The sequence below is a fragment of the Grammomys surdaster genome, unplaced genomic scaffold (genome assembly GCF_004785775.1).
Source record: "Grammomys surdaster isolate TR1022 unplaced genomic scaffold, NIH_TR_1.0 219, whole genome shotgun sequence".
NCBI classification, from domain to species: Eukaryota; Metazoa; Chordata; class Mammalia; order Rodentia; family Muridae; genus Grammomys; species Grammomys surdaster.
Genome location: NW_021604664.1, coordinates 2,531,331 through 2,551,509, shown reverse-complemented (window position 1 = coordinate 2,551,509; position 20,179 = coordinate 2,531,331). Strand labels below are relative to the sequence as shown.

General features: G+C 44.6%; 1 protein-coding gene across 1 annotated transcript; it reads right to left on the bottom strand.

Annotated features, from left to right (window-relative positions):
• Nucleotides 1–1,724: 1,724 nt before the first annotated feature.
• Nucleotides 1,725–18,898, bottom strand: Lcn9 (lipocalin 9). The gene is made up of 8 exons (XM_028772973.1): nucleotides 18,894–18,898; nucleotides 3,959–4,038; nucleotides 3,524–3,660; nucleotides 3,166–3,239; nucleotides 2,680–2,790; nucleotides 2,452–2,553; nucleotides 2,289–2,333; nucleotides 1,725–1,943 (listed from the first exon to the last, which is right to left on the bottom strand). Exons 3-7 carry the CDS (start codon nucleotides 3,631–3,633, stop codon nucleotides 2,317–2,319), a joined length of 414 nt encoding a protein of 137 aa, XP_028628806.1. The 5' UTR covers nucleotides 3,634–3,660; nucleotides 3,959–4,038; nucleotides 18,894–18,898; the 3' UTR covers nucleotides 1,725–1,943; nucleotides 2,289–2,316.
• Between the last annotated feature and the right edge of the window lie 1,281 nt (nucleotides 18,899–20,179).

The window sequence follows — 20,179 nt, the reverse complement described above, 5'->3', positions numbered from 1 at the left end:
GAGGATGGGAAATAAACACAACTGAGATTCAAGGACCTTGAATCTTGGCCATGGGCTCATCTCCTTCATGCAGCCCTCTAGGAGCAGATAGAGGTCTCTGCACGTGATGATCAGATACCCACTTCCTGCCGTTCCTCAGGACAGCCATTATTCTGATTCCCAAGTATAATGACAACTGGACAGGATCGCTAGTCTTCTTGGAAACAACCCTCAAGAATGCCTGTGAAGGAGTTTCTAGATTGAGCTCATTGAGACAGAACACTCACCGTACATCTCGGTGGCAGCATTCCATGGGCTGGCTCCCAGATGGAATAAAACAGTGAGTGAGGTGGATGGGCACCACCGTCCCCCTCTCTCCGCCTCCTGAGTGACAGCTGCCTCAGGCCCCTGCTGTTGCTCCCTCCCCACCACAAGGAACCTTGCTTATGTGACCCAAAATAAACCCTCTCTTCCTTAGGCTGACTTTGCTGTGAGACAGGCTAGACTGACTCCATGACAGGCTTCAAATTGGCAGTTCAGGAGACTAGGGCTAAACCTTTGTTTCCAAGAACTGGATAAGTCCAGGCCTCAGAAGCTGCCCCCTCACCTGGCCTAAGACAAGGACACTGGGTCAGCAACAGTTTCCAGCCCATCACACCCCAGCAATAGTTCTGGAATGTCCCTAGAGATAGAGGCAATGGTTAAAATAGAAATCACCTCCCCCTCCCTGGAATTTCCCTACTGTGCTTTAAATCAGCCCTGCAAACTCACTGGTGTGTCTCCGTCTTGGTAATGGGAGACCCCAGCATGCTGGACTTCTGCAGAATAAAATGGTCTTTGATTTTGCTTACTATTTGAATCTGGCATATCATTCTTTGGCGAATCATGGGTCCCTACAGCTGCAGGTACAAGAAAACTACACGTGGGTGGCTTCCTGCACATCTGTCCGTGCTGTGGTTCAACAGGCTGCACCAAATGATCCAAAGTCAGGGCTGTCTGGGAGTGCCAGGTACCTTCCACCTGGCCATTCTGCCAGCTGGCCAGTCCTTAGACAGTGACTCAGACCCACCTGGCCCTGCTGTCCCACAGCCAGAGTGCTCCAGGGAGAGACTGCCTCCTAAGAAATATCTTAAAGTAGGCCACTAGGCTCCTATATGTGTGCATGGGTGAGTGGGCATGTGTCTGTGTGAGTGTATGTATGTGAGTGATCCTGTATACGAGCACGCATTGCACACAAGTGCATATGAGTAAACACATGTATGTTTGAGCACATGAGCATGTGCATGTTCATTATGTCTGTGTATGTGAGTATGTGTTAGAATCTGTGTTTGGTGCTGAGTATTTTGTCACTTGTGTGGATACAGTGTTCACATCTCTCTGATGCAGTCTAGGAGGGTTACTCCCAGCCCACAAAACACTGTAACTTCTATCCTGTGTGTTCACCAACACATGAGACAGACCCTTATCCCAGCTGGGTTGCTATCACTAGTAGTTCCCCAGGGAATCTAGTCCCGAGGTGGTCAGACAGGGGCTCAGCCCCTCATTTGAAGACTACCAAGCCTTACAGACCCTGTCTCCATAGAACCTCATGGGCACGTGTGCGAGACTCTCTAAGAGATGACTCTGGGGCTAGTCTCTTGGACAATCTGAGGGTGATCTTTTACTACCATGGAGTCCTGTTCCCAAGAAAGGATCTCGAAGTGCCAAGTGCTATGTCCCTAAACACATGCCTGTCTTCATTCTGGAACCAAAGGAGGAACTTTATTTGGCAAAAGTCTTCATACATGAGGTAAGATCAGTTTGGATGCATGGGTGGCTTAAATCTAATAGCAGAGGAGGAAATGCAGACACAGAAGGCCGTGTGAAGACAGAGGCTGAGAGTATGGAGATATGACCATCATCAGAAAGAGGATGCCCAGTGCTGGCTCCACCATGCCTGGATCTCAGGTCTCTGAGGAGCAAAGCTGCAGAACAGTAAGCCCCAAGTTCCATACATACTGCACACAGCATCCAGGGTAGTTTCACAAGGCCAAGTTTCCCATTCTTCTCAGACACACTATGAAAGGCCCCCAGACCAATCCTGATTCTGAGAATACATCCCAGTCTTCTGCAAAGAGCTGGGTGTCCTTCGCTTCAGCAGGATAACCCAGTGATGAGCAGAGAGAGTATAAGTTAAGCTCTGTGATGTACAGCTCATGGTCACTCTGAGATGGACCTCCCCCAGCTTCTAACACTGGCCCCAGGCTACCCTGTCCCGTTCCCAACATTCTGGAGCTGCTTCTCTTATACCCAAACCAAAATTCACATACCAGAAGGCCTGGCTGGCTCCTCTAAGGTTTATAAAAAGCAAAAATCTGGGGAGACAAGAGGATGTCAGATGGCTTGCTGAGCCTCCCCCTGACCCCCAACCCCAATCCTCAAGGCACACCAGGCTGTAAGCTGCCTTCTCTGAGTCAGAGAAGGGAGTCCTACCTTTCTTTGTCATGTCGATGATATTTTGTGAGCCCAGCCCATACAGTTTACAGATGTTTTCAAATTCTTCTTGGTAAGTCTTGTCAAGCTGTGTGAAGCGCTCTGGGGACAAATTTGGGACTTTTTGTTGGGGGAGCAGTCCCAAGGCACCATTCCATAATGTGTCTAGGGGCCATGGGAGATGGCCTCCCAGTGGGTGGGATTCCCAAGCAGATAGGGCTGTGTTACCATAGAGCGCCAGCACTTGGGTCTCGGTCCCATTCTTGATGTTCTGCATGTAGAAGATGATATACATTCTGTAGTCAGTCTCCAAGAGCAGCACCTTGTTTTCCCCCTCATCTGCACAGAGATACAGCTTAGCACACCCTCTGCCCTGGCACTGGGATACCCCCTTACTTCTGCAATGAGTGCCATTTGACGTATGTAGCTTCTGTTAAAGCAAGCATCGGAAGGAGTGAGAGCTCGATGCCCAGTGCTAGCTCAGGAGACTGTGGTGTGGAAGTGTAGACAGCAGGGTATTCTAGCCCTGTCTGTGCCTTTGTGTGCCGCCTCCACAAGCCTCAGCACAATACTCTGGTTATGTGGTAGTTCCAAGCTAGCAATGTCCAGAGAGGGCCAGGCGCAGGGCTCTTGAGTTGTACCTAGGCTGGTGGGCAGTGCCTCAGCAGAAAAGACTCATGGCTATCAGATCAGAAAGAACAGGGTCCCACTCACAGGCAACGGAGAATTCCCCATTATTCTTAGTCTTCTCACAGACGATGGTCACAGCTACACATTCTCCTTGCACCCTGGAGGACAGTGAGGGCAGAGGCTCAGAGCAAGCACCAGCCCCTTCCCCCTTACCTTGGCTTCTGTGACCACTCTGGAAGGGGCCTTTCAGCTTCACACACTGGGAGGAGCACAGAGCACAGCAACAGGCCAGGCACCCCCCCACACCCCATTATGCTGATCTTCAGGGAGAGCTGGCGATGTCCACACACTGGCCCAAGTGTGCAGATGTGTGAGTGGATGACGTTCCTGTGGAGCATGGGAACATATTCTCCCCTAGTTTCAGCTTAGGGGCAATACACACATGAAGTGGAAGTCAAACTGCAGGCTGCCATTATTTAAGAGCTTGATGTTCCGGATGAAAAGTCTCAGGTCTCCGTTTTCTTCAATGCGTGTCATGTTATCTGAGGCCATGGACTTGAGGTGCCAGATCCCAGAAATCTGGAAGGAAAGGCTGAGTGGTGGGAGTCCTGTACCACCCCTGGGGCTGCTTGGCCTTCACGGCTTCACTCCTGGGTGAGCCCCTAAACACTAGCTCTAAGCTGGGACTTCCTGCTGTCTCAGCCCTCCCCCTGCACCATTTCTCCAAAAGCTCCTTCTGCACCCTCTGGTTGACATCATGGCTGGGAAAGTGAGGGATTCTCATAGTCCAGACATTCTTTTTCCAGGTCAGGCCCCCAGTAAAGTGGGACATGTTCTCTTCACGAAGCCTGGCCTAACCCTAGAAGGCTCTGCTCACCCTGGCCAGGTTGTAGTTTCTCCGCACGGTATTCTGCAGGTTGAACTGCGCAGTGGCCAGACTCAGTGCCAGGCCCAGCACTAGCAGTAGTACCATTCTCCCTGGTGGACACGTTGGCTGGCATTTCCCTTATGCCCCTTTCTGCTCTGTGGTTGTCAACCTGTCCACGCACATCCTGTGCCCGGTTGGAAGGCAGCCAAAGGTTCCTATTTAACTGGTCACATTCTAGAGCTGGCCACACAACCCACATGAATTGATGTGAAGCTGGGTCAGAAGGTGATAGGGGAAGTTGGAACCAACAGGGTTTGGCTATCAGGTCCCTGGACCCAGGCCAGCCCACTGAGACATGTGGGAGACTCTGAGTCTTTGTTCTGTGTGTCTAAGCTCAGGAGTTAAAACTCAGAGCCCCAGTGTTTGAGTCCTGATACCTGGCCTCAGTGTTTTTGTTTGAGGCCTTTGGCTCCACACAAGCCATCTGCATGGCTTGCAGTTAAAGCTGGCAGCAGAGCCAGCCACCTTGCCTGGAGGATCTCACTGAAATTAAACTGTGGCTACAAAACTCCAGGAAAGACCCTGAGTGAGACGGTACTCATGTCATCAGTCCCTGTGGTGAGGGGTCCTGAGAGAACAATGTTCTGGAGTTTGAGGGTACAGTAGTTCAGGAACACAGACACAGGGTCAGATGTGTTCCCTTTCTGGCTGGAGACCAGCTGAGGAGGTGGTGGTGAAATGGTCGTGGAACCGTCTGCACGGTTCCACCAGGTGCACCACAGCACTCAGCTCCCACTGCCTCCGGGTGTCAGTGCGTCGGTGGCATTGAAAGAAAGACTCTTCTGAATGAATGAATAAGGCTAAGCTTGACAGCCAGAGCCAGAAGAGCTCAGCACCCTGGCAATCCAGAGGGCAGATACCCGCTGGCTGCCACTTCCCTACGTGGGTAGTTCTGCCATCTGTCTGCCCAGACTGTTATGGTTCTGAGATAAAAGATGGGACCCCAACGGTCCTCAGGTACCAGGCAAGTATCAAGCATTGTTAAAACCACACACAGTTAATATCAATGATAGGTTGTTGAACATCTAAGCATTCTTTCTGTGGCTCATTTTCCTATAAAGATGTTAGGACAGGGCATATAACTCCAGTGCTGTTGAACTCTTCACTGCCTCTACAGCTGCTTTGAGCAAAAGGACTGTCAGGCCAACCACTTATATTACTCCACACAGGCTGTTGTGACTCTAGCCCCTAAGCTTTAGCTCAACCCAGGACTGTTTGTGCTGGACTTTTTCCTGCCACAAGCCTTAGGGTACTCCTGGTGAGTCCACATGCCTGGTGGCCTAGCAGATGGACTGCTGTGGGTCGTAGAAAAGAAACAATGCTGTTGATTGGTACAAACACAAACCTTCATTTGCATAATAGCTCTGCTATGACTGGAACGAAGCACCCCAATCACTGGATTGATGGCTGTCTGACACACAACCTCCTTTGCCGCCTACCCTGGTATTGCAGCATCTGGCTGAGTAAAATCTTTCTCTTGAATGTGGCTTTTGTTGTTGTTTGTAAGTTTGTTTGAGACAAGGTTTCGTGTAGCCAAAGATGACCTTGGTCGTCTTGCCTCCGTTCCCCAACTTCTGGCATTTTGGGCATATGCCACCACGTTGTTTGACTGGTCTTGTCTCTAGTCAGTGAGGGTAGAGCTCAGTCGCACAACAAGAGAAGCAGGAGAGGACATCAATGGGATCAGACGCAGGAGGGCTGACACACCAAACTGCAGAAGTGGCAGAGCAGCCAGCCACTTCACACTCTGTGACTGCTGCTGAGCAGTGTGCAGGCCAAGCTACAGAACCATCAGAGCCTCTGCCTGCACAGACACCTGCAAAGCAGCCACACATGTTGGTGGGTAGTGGCCAGCAGCAGCAGCACCAGTAGCAGCTTCCTTCCCCCATGGCCACAGCTATGACAGTGGCCATAGTAACAGGAGGCCCCGCACTATTTGAGGGCTCGGGATAGTCAGAAACAAGAGAAGAAATGGAAGCCAAAGGACGATGGAGGGCTGAAGCTGAAGAACAGAAAGCTGTAAAGAGTCAGGGAAGAGTTATCTAAGTCTATGGGCACCAGAACGTTCATAAGAGCTACCAAGACTACAGGACCGAGTGCCTGAGACATCCCTGGACTGGGAGCTGGGATGCTGCCCGTTGTCGGGAGCTCAGAATCCTTACTTTATAAACTACACAAAGCTATAATGCTGGAAGGATTTTAGGGTCTGGCTACCTACAGCTACCCAAGAGCTGAGACACTAGAGGGCACCACCAGCTGATACTTGCTTTCTCTCACTGCTGTGGAATACCAGAGAAACAAAGTTGCCAAGGTCAGCCCTTGAACTACAGAGTAGAGCAAAAGGACCCCAACTGGATTATTTACAGCAGGTCCAGACATCCGAAAAAGGTGCGTGCCATGGCTCATCTTGAGGGAAGGAAGGTGAGTGGGACAGGGCAATGGTTTGTTCCCTGTGTGCACAGCCATAGATGCTCCAAGAGTATGCAGAAGCCCATAGCCCCCTCTGCAAGTTTCTGTGGCCCTCTCCCAGGCAAGCCCAGGTTTTCTGTCAGAAGATGGAGTAGATCAGTTGCATCCAAAGGGACTTTCAGAAAGGAAAAGAATCATGCTTCAGGGAAGTAATATGTGAGCATCTCTCTCTTCCTAGAAGAAAATGTCAAAGCTTTCCTTCGAGGTCTTGTGAGAAGTCTCTCAGTGTAGAGAGTTCAGCTGCTGGTGGGTGTGGGGAGATTTGTTTGTGGTGAGAGAGCATGGTGTGACAAGTATTCGTGTGGGTAAGCATTCCCTTCGTACGGTCACAGAGGTTCCTCCACAGCCTCTGTCACACAAGTCTGCTATATCCCTTCTCATCCGACACCAAGGAATACAGGCATCCTGTGTCTGCTTTAGGCAAGAGCAGATAGGGACAGGTCCAGCTCAAGAGTCAAAGGTGCATGCAGTGATAAGTACAAGCAACTGCAGGAGATTCGGGAATAGGAACTGCAAAGGAAGAAGTCAGTGAACTTCTGTTTGTAGATGATATGACAGCATGTATAAGGCACTCCAAAAATTCTACCAGAGAACTGCGACAGCTGATAAACATCTTCAGCGAAGTGGCTGGAAACAAGATTAACTTTAAAAAATCATCAGTACTCTGCCCATAAACCAGTGAGGAAAGGACTGAAAAACACATCAGGGAAACAACACCCTTTGCAATAGCTGCAAACAATATAAAACATCTTGGTGTCACTCTTACCAAGCAAGTGAAAGCCAAAGACAAAAACTTCATAAGACAGAAACTTCAAGTCCATGAAGAAAGAAATTGAAGAAGATATCAGAAGATGGAAAGGTCTCTCACGCTCATGGATTGGTAGGATTAACATAGTAAAATGGCCATCTTGCCAAAAGCAATCTACACATTCAATGCAATCCCCATCAAAATTCCATCACAATTCTTTGTGGACCTTGAAAGAACAATTCTCAACTTCATATAGAAAAACAAAAACCCGGGATAGTCAAACCAATACTGAACAATAAAGAAACTTCTGGAAGTATCACTATCCCTGACTTCAGGTTATACTACAGAGCAGTAGTAATAAAAACTGCTCAGTTTTGTTACAGAAACAGACACATTGATCAATGGAATAGAATCAAAGGCCCAGAAATAAACCCACATACAAATGGACACTTGATTTTTTTTTAACAAAGAAGCCAAAAGCATACAATGGAAAAGGGAGATGATCCAACAAATCATCTGGTCTAACTGGATATTGGTGTGTAGAAGAATGCAAATAGATCCATATTGATCACCTTGTACAAAACTCAAGTCCAAGTGGATCAAAGACCTCAATGTAAAACTGAATACACTAAATCTGATAGAAAAGAAAGTGGAGAAGAGCCTTGAATGTATTGGAGCAGGAGACAGCCTCCTGAACAGAACACCAATAGCACAGACATTAAGATAAGAATCAATAAATTGTTGAATTTATGAAACTCATGAAACTGCAAAGCTTCCGTAAGGCAAAGATCACCATCAACAGGACAAAAGGACACCAACAACAGGACAAAAAAAGGCAGCCTACAGAATGGGAAAGGAGCTTCACCAACTCCACTTCTGACAGAGGCCTGATATCCAAAATATACAAAGAACTCAAGAAACTAGACACCAAAAAAAAAAAAACAAAAACAAAAACAAAAACTAATATAACCCAATCTTTAAAATGGGGTATAAATCTGAACAGAATTCTCAACAGAGGAACCTGAAACACTTAAAGAAACAGTTGACATCCTTAGCCATTAGGAAAATGTAAATCAAAATTACTTTGAGATTCTGTCTTACACCCATCAGAATGGGTAAAATCAATAACACAAGAGACAGCTCATGCTGGGAACAATGATGAGAAAGGGAAACAGTCCTCTCTTGATGGTGGGAGTACAAACTTATACAGCCACTATGGAAATCAAAATGAAGTTTCCTCAAAAAATTGGGAATCAATCTACCTCAAGATCCAGCTATACCACTCTTGGACATATACCCAAAGGAAGCTCCATCTTGCCACAAGTTGACCAGGCCAGATCAGTCAGTCAACAGGGTCTCAAGGGAGGGAGTGAGGTTTGAAAAGAAAAAGACGATTAGAAGACATTATAACATGTCTCCAGCCAGTGCTGAAGCTGAAGTGGACTTACTGTTCTCCCATCTGCTTTTATACCATTCTAGGTACATGCAAAGAATAAGGTCAGTTCTAGGTCAAGAAACAAACAATGCAATAAACAAAAATAGTCAAGGAACAAACAAGGGAATAAACAAAGTCCCATGGTATTCAAGAAGTTATCAGGATGATCAAAATCTTGAGCCTACTTCCTTGTCCTAGCCCAAAGTCAAATTCTTACCTGAGCCTACTTCCATGTCCTAGCTCAATGTCAAATTCCTGTCAAACTCCTAGAAGCAGCACCAAGAGCTCTCCACACCTCCTCCTTTTATTTCATAAATAAGACTGCGTATGTCTTAGGTTGTTCCGACAAGACTGACTTCCTTACCTGTCGTGAAATATGCATTATCAAAAGCAACATATTTCTATCTCCGATTGGTAAGGCTCTGGGTAGAATCTTCTTACCCATCATTGCCTGCCAGCCTGTTAAATTAATGACTCTGTCTGAGGATCCATTTTCAGTTTCAAGACATGTATTTTGGACACCAACATGTTGAAGTTGTTAAAGGTAAGTTTTATCACAATGGGCAGGAATAAATGTATTCCCAGGACAAGAAGGGCTAACGTGATCAAGCTAGGTATGCCATTCTTGAAGCTTGACCCTAAGCCATGAGTAATTTTATCAACAGTATCTGCAGCATCAAAACTCAGCAAAGCAACATTCTTTAAATTCATAATCTCAGTATGTAAAGTTAAAACACCAAAAGAGGTGTTAGAATTATGCCAAATACCCTGCAAGTGTCTTTGAACTTTTTCCCAATTATAGTGACTATCACTGTAAATTTTAGAAGTGACACAAATCCATCGGTATTTAGCATGGCGCTCAAGATGGCTTCTTACTCTTAAACTCTGAACCTCCTTTTCAATAATTTGAATAGTACCATAAAGAGCATCAATTTATTGTTCCCAATATCTGTCTAAATCTTCTTGAATATTCAGAGCATTAGTGACATTTTTTACTACATGATTATCAAAAGTAGCTGTCTTAACTTCTTGTGTCAAAGCAATTGCAGAAGCAGTGGTGCTAGTTATTAATTTAATTAAAGTTGCTATACCAGCAATCAAGCCCACTACCCTCTTGCTTCTGCTTAAAGCCTGACTCACTTCTTCCAGTATTTGCAAGCTTTTTTTTCAGAATACCAAGGTCCTGTAATACTCACAGGTGATAAAACAAAAGCTGATTAATAGACAACTATAACAGACATGCCAGATCTCAACACGCTAACACAATTAGAAAGTGTGCAACCAATACAACTTACATTAAATACCATAGAAGAAATAAAATATTAACATGACCAATTAATAAAAGATTAGGAGCTTTAACACATGCACTAACATTTGTTTGAAATCCGGATCCTGTCCCAATTTTATCCACTGCAAAGGCATACAAGGCAGCTGTCAATTTCAAATATGTCTCTGAAAAATGTCCAGAACCAGCCCTTCAAATGAAGACTGTCATTTCTTTTTTTCCCAATATTGGATTGATTTCTAGACCAGTCTATGATTGAGCCAGACTAACTGGTCACATTAAAGAAAAGAGAAGGGTCATTATAGTAACTTCCCTATTTGGTTAAGTTTTCTAAGTCAGTTTCCACAGTCTCCATGCTCTCTGTCCCACAAGGTCTAAAAGCTTGAGGCAAGGCAGCTTGTCCAATCTGGGATAAAGGCAAGCAAAGGTGGGTCAAGAACATATGTCCAATACAACTTCCTTGTCACCATTATCAGGGCATTCATCAAGCTCACAGTCCCAGCATCAGCATGTCTCACCAATCACTCTGGAAGCCACCACACTCCCTAGCATCCTACTGGAAAACAAAAACACAAACATGCCCTCTTCCCAATATTAATACTTGATTGGGACCATGCCATGTGCCAGTAAGTGTATCCTTCCATTTCATGCTTAGTTGTAGGGTACAATAGACACTCAGCAGAGAGTTCCTTAGCATCCAAATTTTAAATTGTTTTAAATTTTAAAATAAAAAAGCATGATTTAAATGAATTTATGGTGTACGGGGATATAATTCTTCCTTTTTTATTTTATGAAGATACTGTGTTAAGGCTCCATGGGCCTGTTCCATAATACCTTGTCTCGGAGGATTGTTAGAAGTCCCAGTAGTATGGGTAATATTAAATTGTCGACAGAAAGTCTCAAATGCTTGACTGCAAAAGGCAGTTCCAGTATCTGTCTTAATCTGATTTGACATAGAGAAACAACATAGGCAATGACTAATTACATTTTTAGTTGCTTCTCCTGTTAAAGCAGTTGCAACAAGAAAGCCTTAGAAGGTATCAATAGTCATATGTACATATTTTGATTTTCCAGAATCAGAAATATGAGTAACATGCATTTCCCATAATTGATTAGGTATGATTCCTCAAGGGCTAACACCATTATGTGGTACAGGAAGAATCTGAGGACTTTGAGAAGCAGCAAACCTGAAGCAGCAGGAAACTCAAAAGAATAAACATGTGATCCAACTACATATGCTGCCTTCCCATTGGGTGAGCCATCTGTAAGCCTCTATGGGCTGCATGCTTAAATTTACAGGAAATACAAAAGCATGATTACAGACAAATGGTAACAACAGCTTGTCTTCTGGATAATGATGATCAATTTTGCCTGAAAAGTTTGCACATGCACTAGGTCAAATATCAATATTCTGCAATAACCAATCTAATTACTGTTTGGAATAAGGAATAAATATTGCATTAGGCTCTTTCCCAAAATACTTTTGTGATTATATCCTACAATTCTGTATTAACACAGAAACAGCTTCATAATAGGGTGTTAAAACTTTACTTGGAGATGAAGAAATATGAATCCACATTAATGGTCCCTTTTGCCAAAGAACTGCTGTGGGTGCATGAGAAGTAGCAAGAACACAAACAGTTGCCAGGCAGTGGTGACACATGCCTTTAATCCCAGCACTTGTGAGGCAGAAGTAGGTGAATTTCTGAGTTCGAGGCCAGCCTGGTCTACAGAGTGAGTTCGAGGACAGCCAGGACTATACAGAGAAACCCTGTCTAAAAATAAATAAATAAATAAATAAATAAATAAATAAATAAATAAAATAAATAAAAACCACAAACAGCTAACAATTACTCATAGTCTATATAGTGTATCTGTTGCTGGCCACATCCTTCCATCAGCTAATTGTTAATGGGGGTTAGCAATTGTGCCCCTGTGAGAATATCAGAGGTCTAAGCTCCTTAAGTGGTAAACTTAAGATGAGGTCTTAGTTACTTAACATCTCCTAACAGTTTTTGAAAATCATTTAAAATAAGTAAATTATCATTTCTTATTTGAATTTTCTGTGCCACAATTTGTTTAGGATATAACTGATATCCCAAATATTGAAAAGGATATTGCCTTTGAATCTTTTTGGGGCAACAACTAAGCCCCAAAATTTTAAAGCTTGTTGTATAAGAGCAAAAGCTTTCAGTAAAACTCCTTCAGCTAATAAAGTATCATCCATATAATGAATAATATACACGGAAAGAGTCAAAGTCCTAACTTCTAGTATTAAAGTAGACAATTTTGACATAGTGTAGGGCTATGGGTCATTCCTTGAGGCAAAACTTTCCATAATATCGCTTCATGGATTCTTTAAAATCACAAGCAGGCACACTAAATGCAAACCTTTTACAATCATCAGGATGCAAGGGAATAGTATAAAAACAATCTTTTAAATCTATAATAATTTTATACGTATTTTTTTGGAATGGCAGCTAGAGTAGGTAAGCCAGATTGTAATAAGTTCCATAGTTTCATTAACTTTTTGTAAATCTTGCAATAATCTCCACTTGCCTGATTTTTTTCTTAATTACAAATATGGGTGAGTTCCAGGAGACATTAAAATCTTGAGCTTGTGAAGTGCAGCTAATGGAACATTGGCAGTTTAACTGTAATTTTTAAGTTTCCTTTGCAATATTAGAGCATAACCATAATTTTGGAAAGCAAAACCCAATTTTTAACCATATAAATAATCCAGTCTCTCTAAAATCAATACCAAGTGCCTTACTTTCATGTTACTAAGTTTGGCTGCCAGCTCTTACATATGAATGCATGACAGTGCAGCTTTTAATATCTCATTAAAGAGAGGTTTTTAAATCCTGTCTTGTATAAGTCTGGTTTGTAGGGTAAGAATTACATAAAATATTATCCCACTTTAGAAGTGTCTTTAGAGACCTGTTTCCTGGGTTAGCTCATGCCACGTGTTGTTGTTTAGAATGACTCCACCTTGAGTTATCAGCTTTAAGCCAACTTTCTGTTGCCTATGTTACAAATTTCTAATCATACCCAATAACTTATAAGCCAATAATCCATAATAACCAAGACATGTGGAACATTTTTATACATTAAAATCCAGTCAGAAACAAAAATGAAATGGCTACACACATTTACCTATTTAGAGCAAACAAAATTTTCCTACTTTTTCTAGCTGTAATTTCAAGGAAGGAGCACCTTGTCACCTGCTGAACCCAATATTCACAGTCACAGAGATTTTTATAGGAAAAACAACCATCAGCTTTCTATCCTGAGAAGCCAAGAATCTGCTGGCCTCTTTAAGATAAGCCTGTACAGACCATCAGCCCTGTCTCCTAGCTACAGGTGCAGGGCTCCAAGAGCAGTTTATCAGTTTTTGGTGTATCAATTAAGACTGTCTTTAAAAAAAAAAAAAAAAAGAAATGAGTTAAGGCTAAATCAAGGGGTAAACAACTAGCAGATAAACTTTTAACCAATTTTTTCTTCTGAACATGAAACACAGAGCAACAATCAAGCAACAAAACAAAAACACAGACATAAACTGACAGACAGATTGGACAGATTGGTGCACTAAGGACAAACAATAGACAGAGAGAGAAAAGAGCTAGATGTGTCAAAGGGACCCAGGTATCCTACCTAAGAGACCCAGAACAGAACTAAGCATTTCTCCAGTAGGAGCCAGAGAGCAGGCAGGACATCTCGTGACCCCTCCTGTCCCTAGGAGAGCTCAGAAACAGCTTATGTTCATGTTCCTTCTCTTTCACCAGAGCATCTCTGGATAGTCAGGGAGGACTGCTTTTCTGAAACCCATTCTCTCTCATGTCTAGGGTGTAAACTGTCCCTAATCAGGATCCAAAGACTAAAAGGATCTATGAGAGTTATCTCTGCGCCTCTAGATTTTAGCATATCTCTAAACACTTACACAAAAAGCATTCTATCATTACTTTGTCCCTTTTTACAGGGTTTACTCACCGATGGCCCAAATCTTTATTTTCCTTTGTGTGCACTCCTTTTCCCTTGGTGTCCTTCACTGTACCTCACATAAGTGAGCTCCAGCATTGAGATGCCACCTGACCAAGCCAGCTGTCAGTCAGTCAACAGGGTCTCAAGGGAGAGAGCGAGGATTTAAAAAAAAAAGACAATTAGAAAATATTATAACATTATCCTAGCCAGTTCCGAAGCTGAAGTGGATTTATTGTTCTCCCATCTGCTTTTATACTATTCTAAGTACATGCAAAGAATAAGGTCAGTTCTAGGTCAAGAAACAAACAATGCAATAAACAAAAATAGTCAAGGAACAAACAAAGGAATAAACAAAGTCCCATGGTATTCAAGGAGTTATCAGGATGATCAAAATCTTGGGCCTACTTCCTTGTCCTAGCCCAAAGTCAAATTCTTACCTGAGCCTACTTCTGTGTCCTAGCTCAATGGCAAATTCCTGCCAAGCTCCTGGAAGCACCACTAAGGGCTCACTACAGACACTTGCTCAAGTATGTTCATAGTGGCTCTATTCATAACAGTCAATAACTGAAAATAACCAAGATGTCCCTCAACTGAAGAATCAATAAAGAAAACCTGAACCATATATACAATGGGATATTGCTCAGTTGTTAAAAATTGACATCATAAAATTTACAGCCAGATGAAAAAAATCATCTTGAGCAGAGCAACTCAGACCCAGAAAGACAAACATGGTATGTACTCAATTAAAGGACAATCATGCTACAATCCACGGATCCAGAGAGGCTAATAAGGAGAGATCTGGGAGGAGGGTACGTGGATTTCCCTGTCAAGGGGAATAGAATAGATTTTGCGGGTGGACTGGGGGTCTAGTGGGGATGGGAAAGGAAAGTACAGAGGGAGAGAGTGTTAAGAGAGATGGCAGGAATTGAAGGCATAGGGCAGATGTGGAAACCAAGTACAGTGGGAACTTCCTGCAACCTATGAGGGTGACTCTAGTAATGAAGACTATGGAGCCTAAACTGTCCATATTCTATAACCAGGTTAGGCTTTCAGTGGTAGGATTGGGACACCAACCCAGCCACAAAACCTTAGATCCATACCCGTCCTGCAAGATATGCTGGGGCAATGGTGGCTCAGAGCTTGTGGGAGAGGCCTGCCAGTGACTCGTCTAATTTGAGGCCTATGTCATGAGAGGAAGCCTATGCCCCACAGTACCTGGGTGGTCAGAAACCAGAAGTTGGATGGCCCAGAGACCTATGGTAGAAACAAACGCAACTCTAAAAAAAGAGTCAGTGAAACGCTTCCTATGCTACTCTGTTACACTCATACATTGTGCCTAGCCCACTCATTGGTGAGGCTTCTTCCTCCAGCAGCTGATGGGTACAGATGCAGAGATGCACAGCCAAATACTAAGCAGAGCTCAGGGAACCCTGTGGAAGAGGGGCAGGAGGAAGTGTAGGATCCAGAGAAATCCAAGACATGGGGAGAACAGAGACCACAGAATCAACTAAGCAGGGCCCACAGACTGAAGTAGTATCAAGAAACTTGCATGGGTTTTCACTAGGTTCTCTGCATAGCTGTGATTGTTAGCTTGGGGTTTCTGTGGGACTCCAAACAGTGGGAATAGGGGAGTGTCTGACTCTTTGGCCTGTTCTTGGGGCCCTTTTCCTCTTACTAGGTTGCTTCATCCAGCCCAGATATGAGGGTTTGTGCCTATTCATACTGTATCTTATTATGCTGTGTTTGGTTGACATCCTGGGAGGTCTGCTCTTTACTGAAGGGAAATTGAGGGAGGAGTCATGCATCTGGTGGAGAAGGAAGGTGGAGGAATGGAATGGGAAGAGTGGAGGGAGGAGAGGCTGCAGTTGGAATGTATTGTATTGTATTGTATTGTATTGTATTGTATTGTATTGTATTGTATTGTATTGTATTGTATTGTATGATGATAATGATGATGATGTGTGTGTTTGTGTGTGTGTGTGTGTGTTCATTCTGGACTGAGCACACTGCTTATCATTCCTGTTGAGGTTCAGGGGTCTCCCCACAACACACAGGAACACCACTCTCAGTTAAACAGGGTTGGTTTATTGAATGCACACCCCAAGACTGATGAGCAGGGCAACAGCTCAGGCTGGAGCTGAAAGCTGTGCACTGGACACTTCTCAGGGCCAGCTTATAAAGGCTAAGACTGCAAAACCACAATGAACTCATACACAGGTACTGGAAGTGCTGCCCAGTAGTCGGCCCTGGCTCAGGTCATTTTAGACATAAAACTCATAATGACTTTTAATTTGATGGGTCCTAAGTGAAGCTTGTGGTTCTGGAATTTCTTAAGATTAACAAACCTCAGAGCATACAGAACATATCAGGGTATGTGGTCAGCATGACCTGCTCTGACTCAAGTTGTTTTTCCTGTGTCGATGACTGACAGACAGATTACAGCAACATGAAATAGCTGGGAGCATGGAACAAAATGGCTACAGCTATGCTGGGGGCCAGACCTCAACAATTCTTGCTATTCAGGTTAAAATGAGAGAATCGCTTGCATTCAGGAGTTTGAGTTTAGCTTTGGCGGATAAAATGAAAGTCCCTGGGCGTCTGGGGTTTGGGGGTGGAGGTGGCTCAGTTGTTGGGTACTTGCCTGGATCCTATGCCTAGTGTGCTACACAAAGTGGCTATTATGGAGTGTGCCTAAGTCCCCAGCACTCGAAAGGTGGGCACAGGAGATTCAAAAGCTCATTCTCTGCCACATAGCAAGTTTGATGCCAGCCTAGGCAACTGTTGGACGTCCGTGCGCAGCTAAGAACAGACAACACCAGACCAAACGGTTGGAAGGGGTATTCAGGAGATAGGGCAAAGGTGGGGGGGGAGAGAAGTAGAGGAAGAAGATGGAAGAAGAGAGGAGAGAGAGGAAGAAGAAAGAGGAAGAAGAGAAGTAGAGGGGGAAGGGAAGGGGAGGGCAAGGGGACAGAGAGAAGCTAGAGGCAAGAGAGCAAGAGAGCAAGGAAGAGAAGAGGAGGCAAGCAGCCCCTTTTATAGTGGGCACGCCTACCTGGCTGTTGCCAGGTAACTGTGGGGAGGAACATACCTGGCTGTTGCCAGATAACTGTGGAGGTGGAGTTTAGACAGAATACTAACAGCAACACAGAGAGATAACTCAAAACAGGATTGAGCCAAGGAGCTGCACCCTAATGACCAACCTAATCTTATCAACTCCCTCAGGCCACTAAGAGCACCACAGTTGGGTTGGTTTCACCCTTAGGATATGACTGCCTGCTTGCCTTCCTGCCTTCCTGCCTGCCTGCCTTGGGGATTAACTTCCAGTGTGAGTTTGGCAAATGTGTTCCTTCCTCAGTAGATAATGGACAGTAAAGTCACAACGGATGGGAACTATCAGACAGGAAGGTATCAGTGCTGGTGCTGTTGGAAGCAGCTGGATGTGGGGTAATGGAACTCAAGTGTTACTGTGGCTGGGAATCTGGGTAAGCATCCTGTGTAGGAGGGTGTGGGCCTCAGCCACCTCTGCTAGTAGAGCGTCCACATGGAGGGGAGGGAGAGTGAGGAATGCCAAGACTACAGGAGGAAGTGAGGGTCAGACACATACAAGCATGGAAGTGCCAGTCTCTTGAGGATGGAGTGTTGAGTGGGATACTAGCATTCACCTCTGTTTCCCGACTTCAGACACAATAGTGAAGAACAGAATCCAAGCAGTGCATGGTGGCACACGTCTTTAGTCCCAGCACATCAGAAGCAGAGGAAGGTAGATGTCTCTGAGTTCAGATTGGGTTCCAGAACAGCCAGGGTTACAGAGAGAAATCCTGTCTCAAAAACAAGGCGTGGGGAGCTGGAGAGAGAGAATGGATTTCACCTCTAGGATGAGACACCCCCTGGTCTCTTCCTTTAAGGTTTGATTTTGTGGGCAATCAGAGACCTGGCTCAGGTAACCACCCCTAGGAATATGGGTTCACCTTAGAATATCATACTTTTCCTTCCCAGAATTCTTTCCTGCTAGGGTCTGCCTATCCTTCTGAGTCCAGACTTGGGAGGATGTGACTATTCTTTTTTCTTTTCTTTCTTTTCTTGTGGATGCTGGCTGTGTTTAAACCTGTCTTAGTTAGGGCTTTCCCACTGTGAACAGACCATGACCAAGGCAACTCCTATAAGGACAATATTTAATTGGGACTGGCTTACAGGTTCAGAGGTTCAGTCCATTATTATCAAGGTGGGAACATGGCAACATCTAGGCAGGCATGGTGCAGGAGGAGCTGAGAATTCTACATCTTCATCTGAAGGCTGCTAGCAGAATACTGGCTCCCAGGCAGCTAGGATGAGGGTCTTAAAGCCCACACCCACAGTGACACACCTACTCCAACAAGGCCACACCTTCTAATACTGCCACTCCCTGGGCCAAGCATATGCAAACCATCACAACCTCCTAACTCACACTTTGGGTTTCCTTGTTGTTCAAGGATAGAACAAACAAGGAATATTATCTCATATTATCTCATATAATCATGTGTTGATAGTAGGCTCTTATGAGGCTAACAGTGAAAACCTGTGCTGCTATCAGTGGGCAGAGAATACATAAACAAAACTCTGAGAAAGCATAAGAAGGCTTCACTCTCTAGGGTACTGACTACTACAGGATGGGGGAGTGGCACCTCTCTATCATACAAGACATGCAGCACACACACCATTCAAAAACTTCTGTACAAGGAAGAATCCGTAGAAGAAATGCATCAACAAAAGAAGCAAGAACAACAGAATATTCTAAAAAATCTTTCATGTTTCCAGTGGGACCAAGGCATGTCATCTGGCCATGAAGAGAGCTGACCAGAGAGATGCTATTGTGATGCTGATGACATCACCATTAACAGTGGGTACTACCACGTACTTCACTTGGCAGAGTCCTAGAGCTATCCTCCCTGGGAGACACTTGTTCTTTAGGGACATTTTTGTCTGTCACCCAATACCACCCTGATCCAAGGTAAGGAGCCTTTGGAGGATAGCTGCTGGGAGTGCAGACACTTATGTCTGCGGGCCAGGCTTGCCAGTACACAGCTGTAACTCCAGCATTGGGAGGCTGAGGCAAGACAAATGTTTTGAGTTAAAGGTTAATCTGGGCATCATAATGAGACTCTGTTTCAGTTAACAAAACAAAACTAAATACTGTGTGTAGGGAATCACATGCTGACCTTGGCCTCTGAAGCTGTTTTCGGTGCCCCAAGATATCACTGGGAACCAGCCAGAGACAGAGCAGCTGGCTGGCTAGCCCACAGCCGACCCATTCGTGTACTCCCAGGAATAGTGAGTTTCAAAGATTTTCAAATTGCAGAGGCATCTCTTGAGTAGGGAAATGTTTCATGAAGAATCACCCAGTGGGGGCAGGGTATAAGCTGCTTGTAATGCCTCATTTCCTAGTAACGATATGCCAAAGGGCAAAAGAAACAGGTGAATTTATCTTACACATTTGTTTCCTGAGTTTCTACATCTAGACCACAGCACTCAGAGTGAGTTACATCAGAGAATGAGCAACGTGAGGTTACAAAGGAGACTGTATGCTGTCAGGCTGTGCCTGGCTTCCAAAGCTGGTGTCTTCTGTGCATTTAGAGTCCAGTTCAACTCAGGGACAGCCCCACCTTCCCTCCAACCCCTTCCTCCAGAGTTTATGGACTGAGTCTTAGCTCTCTTCTGCTGGCAGGCATACATGCAAGCAGAATGCTGTATACATAATAAACAAATCTTAAAAGAATAGTTCCAGATTTGTGTCTTATGTAAACATGACTAAAATTGACCTGCTAGAGTAATATCTGTTAACCTGCCAACATTTTTTTTTCTAGAAACTTCAAACTTCTTCTATGCCTCTTCCTGTATCTATTCATAAGTAGCACAGTGTTTCTAAGTGGAAAAGCAGGAGTCTCACAGGCAGGAATGCTGTCAATGTCCTCAGCCCCAGAACTTGAGGGGCGAAGATTGGCCTGGACCACATAGAAAGTTCCAGGCTTGTCAGGGATGTCAGACTCGCTCTTCCTCCCTCCCTCCCTCCCTCCCTCCCTCCCCACCCTACCTCTAGTTTTTAGAGACAGTGTTTCTGTGTGTAGCCCTGGCTATCTTAGAACTAACTTTGTAAATCAGGCTGGCTTTGAAGTCCCAGGTGCTCGGATTAAAGTCCTGTTCTACCACTACCTGGGAAGAAAGAAAGAAAAGGAAGGAAGGAAGGAAGGAAGGAAGGAAGGAAGGAAGGAAGGAAGG

Bases quoted from the DNA above. Each gene is read 5' to 3' on its own strand.
- Lcn9 (XM_028772973.1), bottom strand. From the start codon at position 3,633: ATGGCCTCAGATAACATGACACGCATTGAAGAAAACGGAGACCTGAGA. The intron at 2,791-3,165 runs GTGAGTGGGACC...ATCTCTGTGCAG, and splicing joins TGGGGAATTCTCCGTTGCCT to ATGAGGGGGAAAACAAGGTG. The intron at 2,554-2,679 runs GTAACACAGCCC...ATTTGTCCCCAG, and splicing joins CCAAGTGCTGGCGCTCTATG to AGCGCTTCACACAGCTTGAC.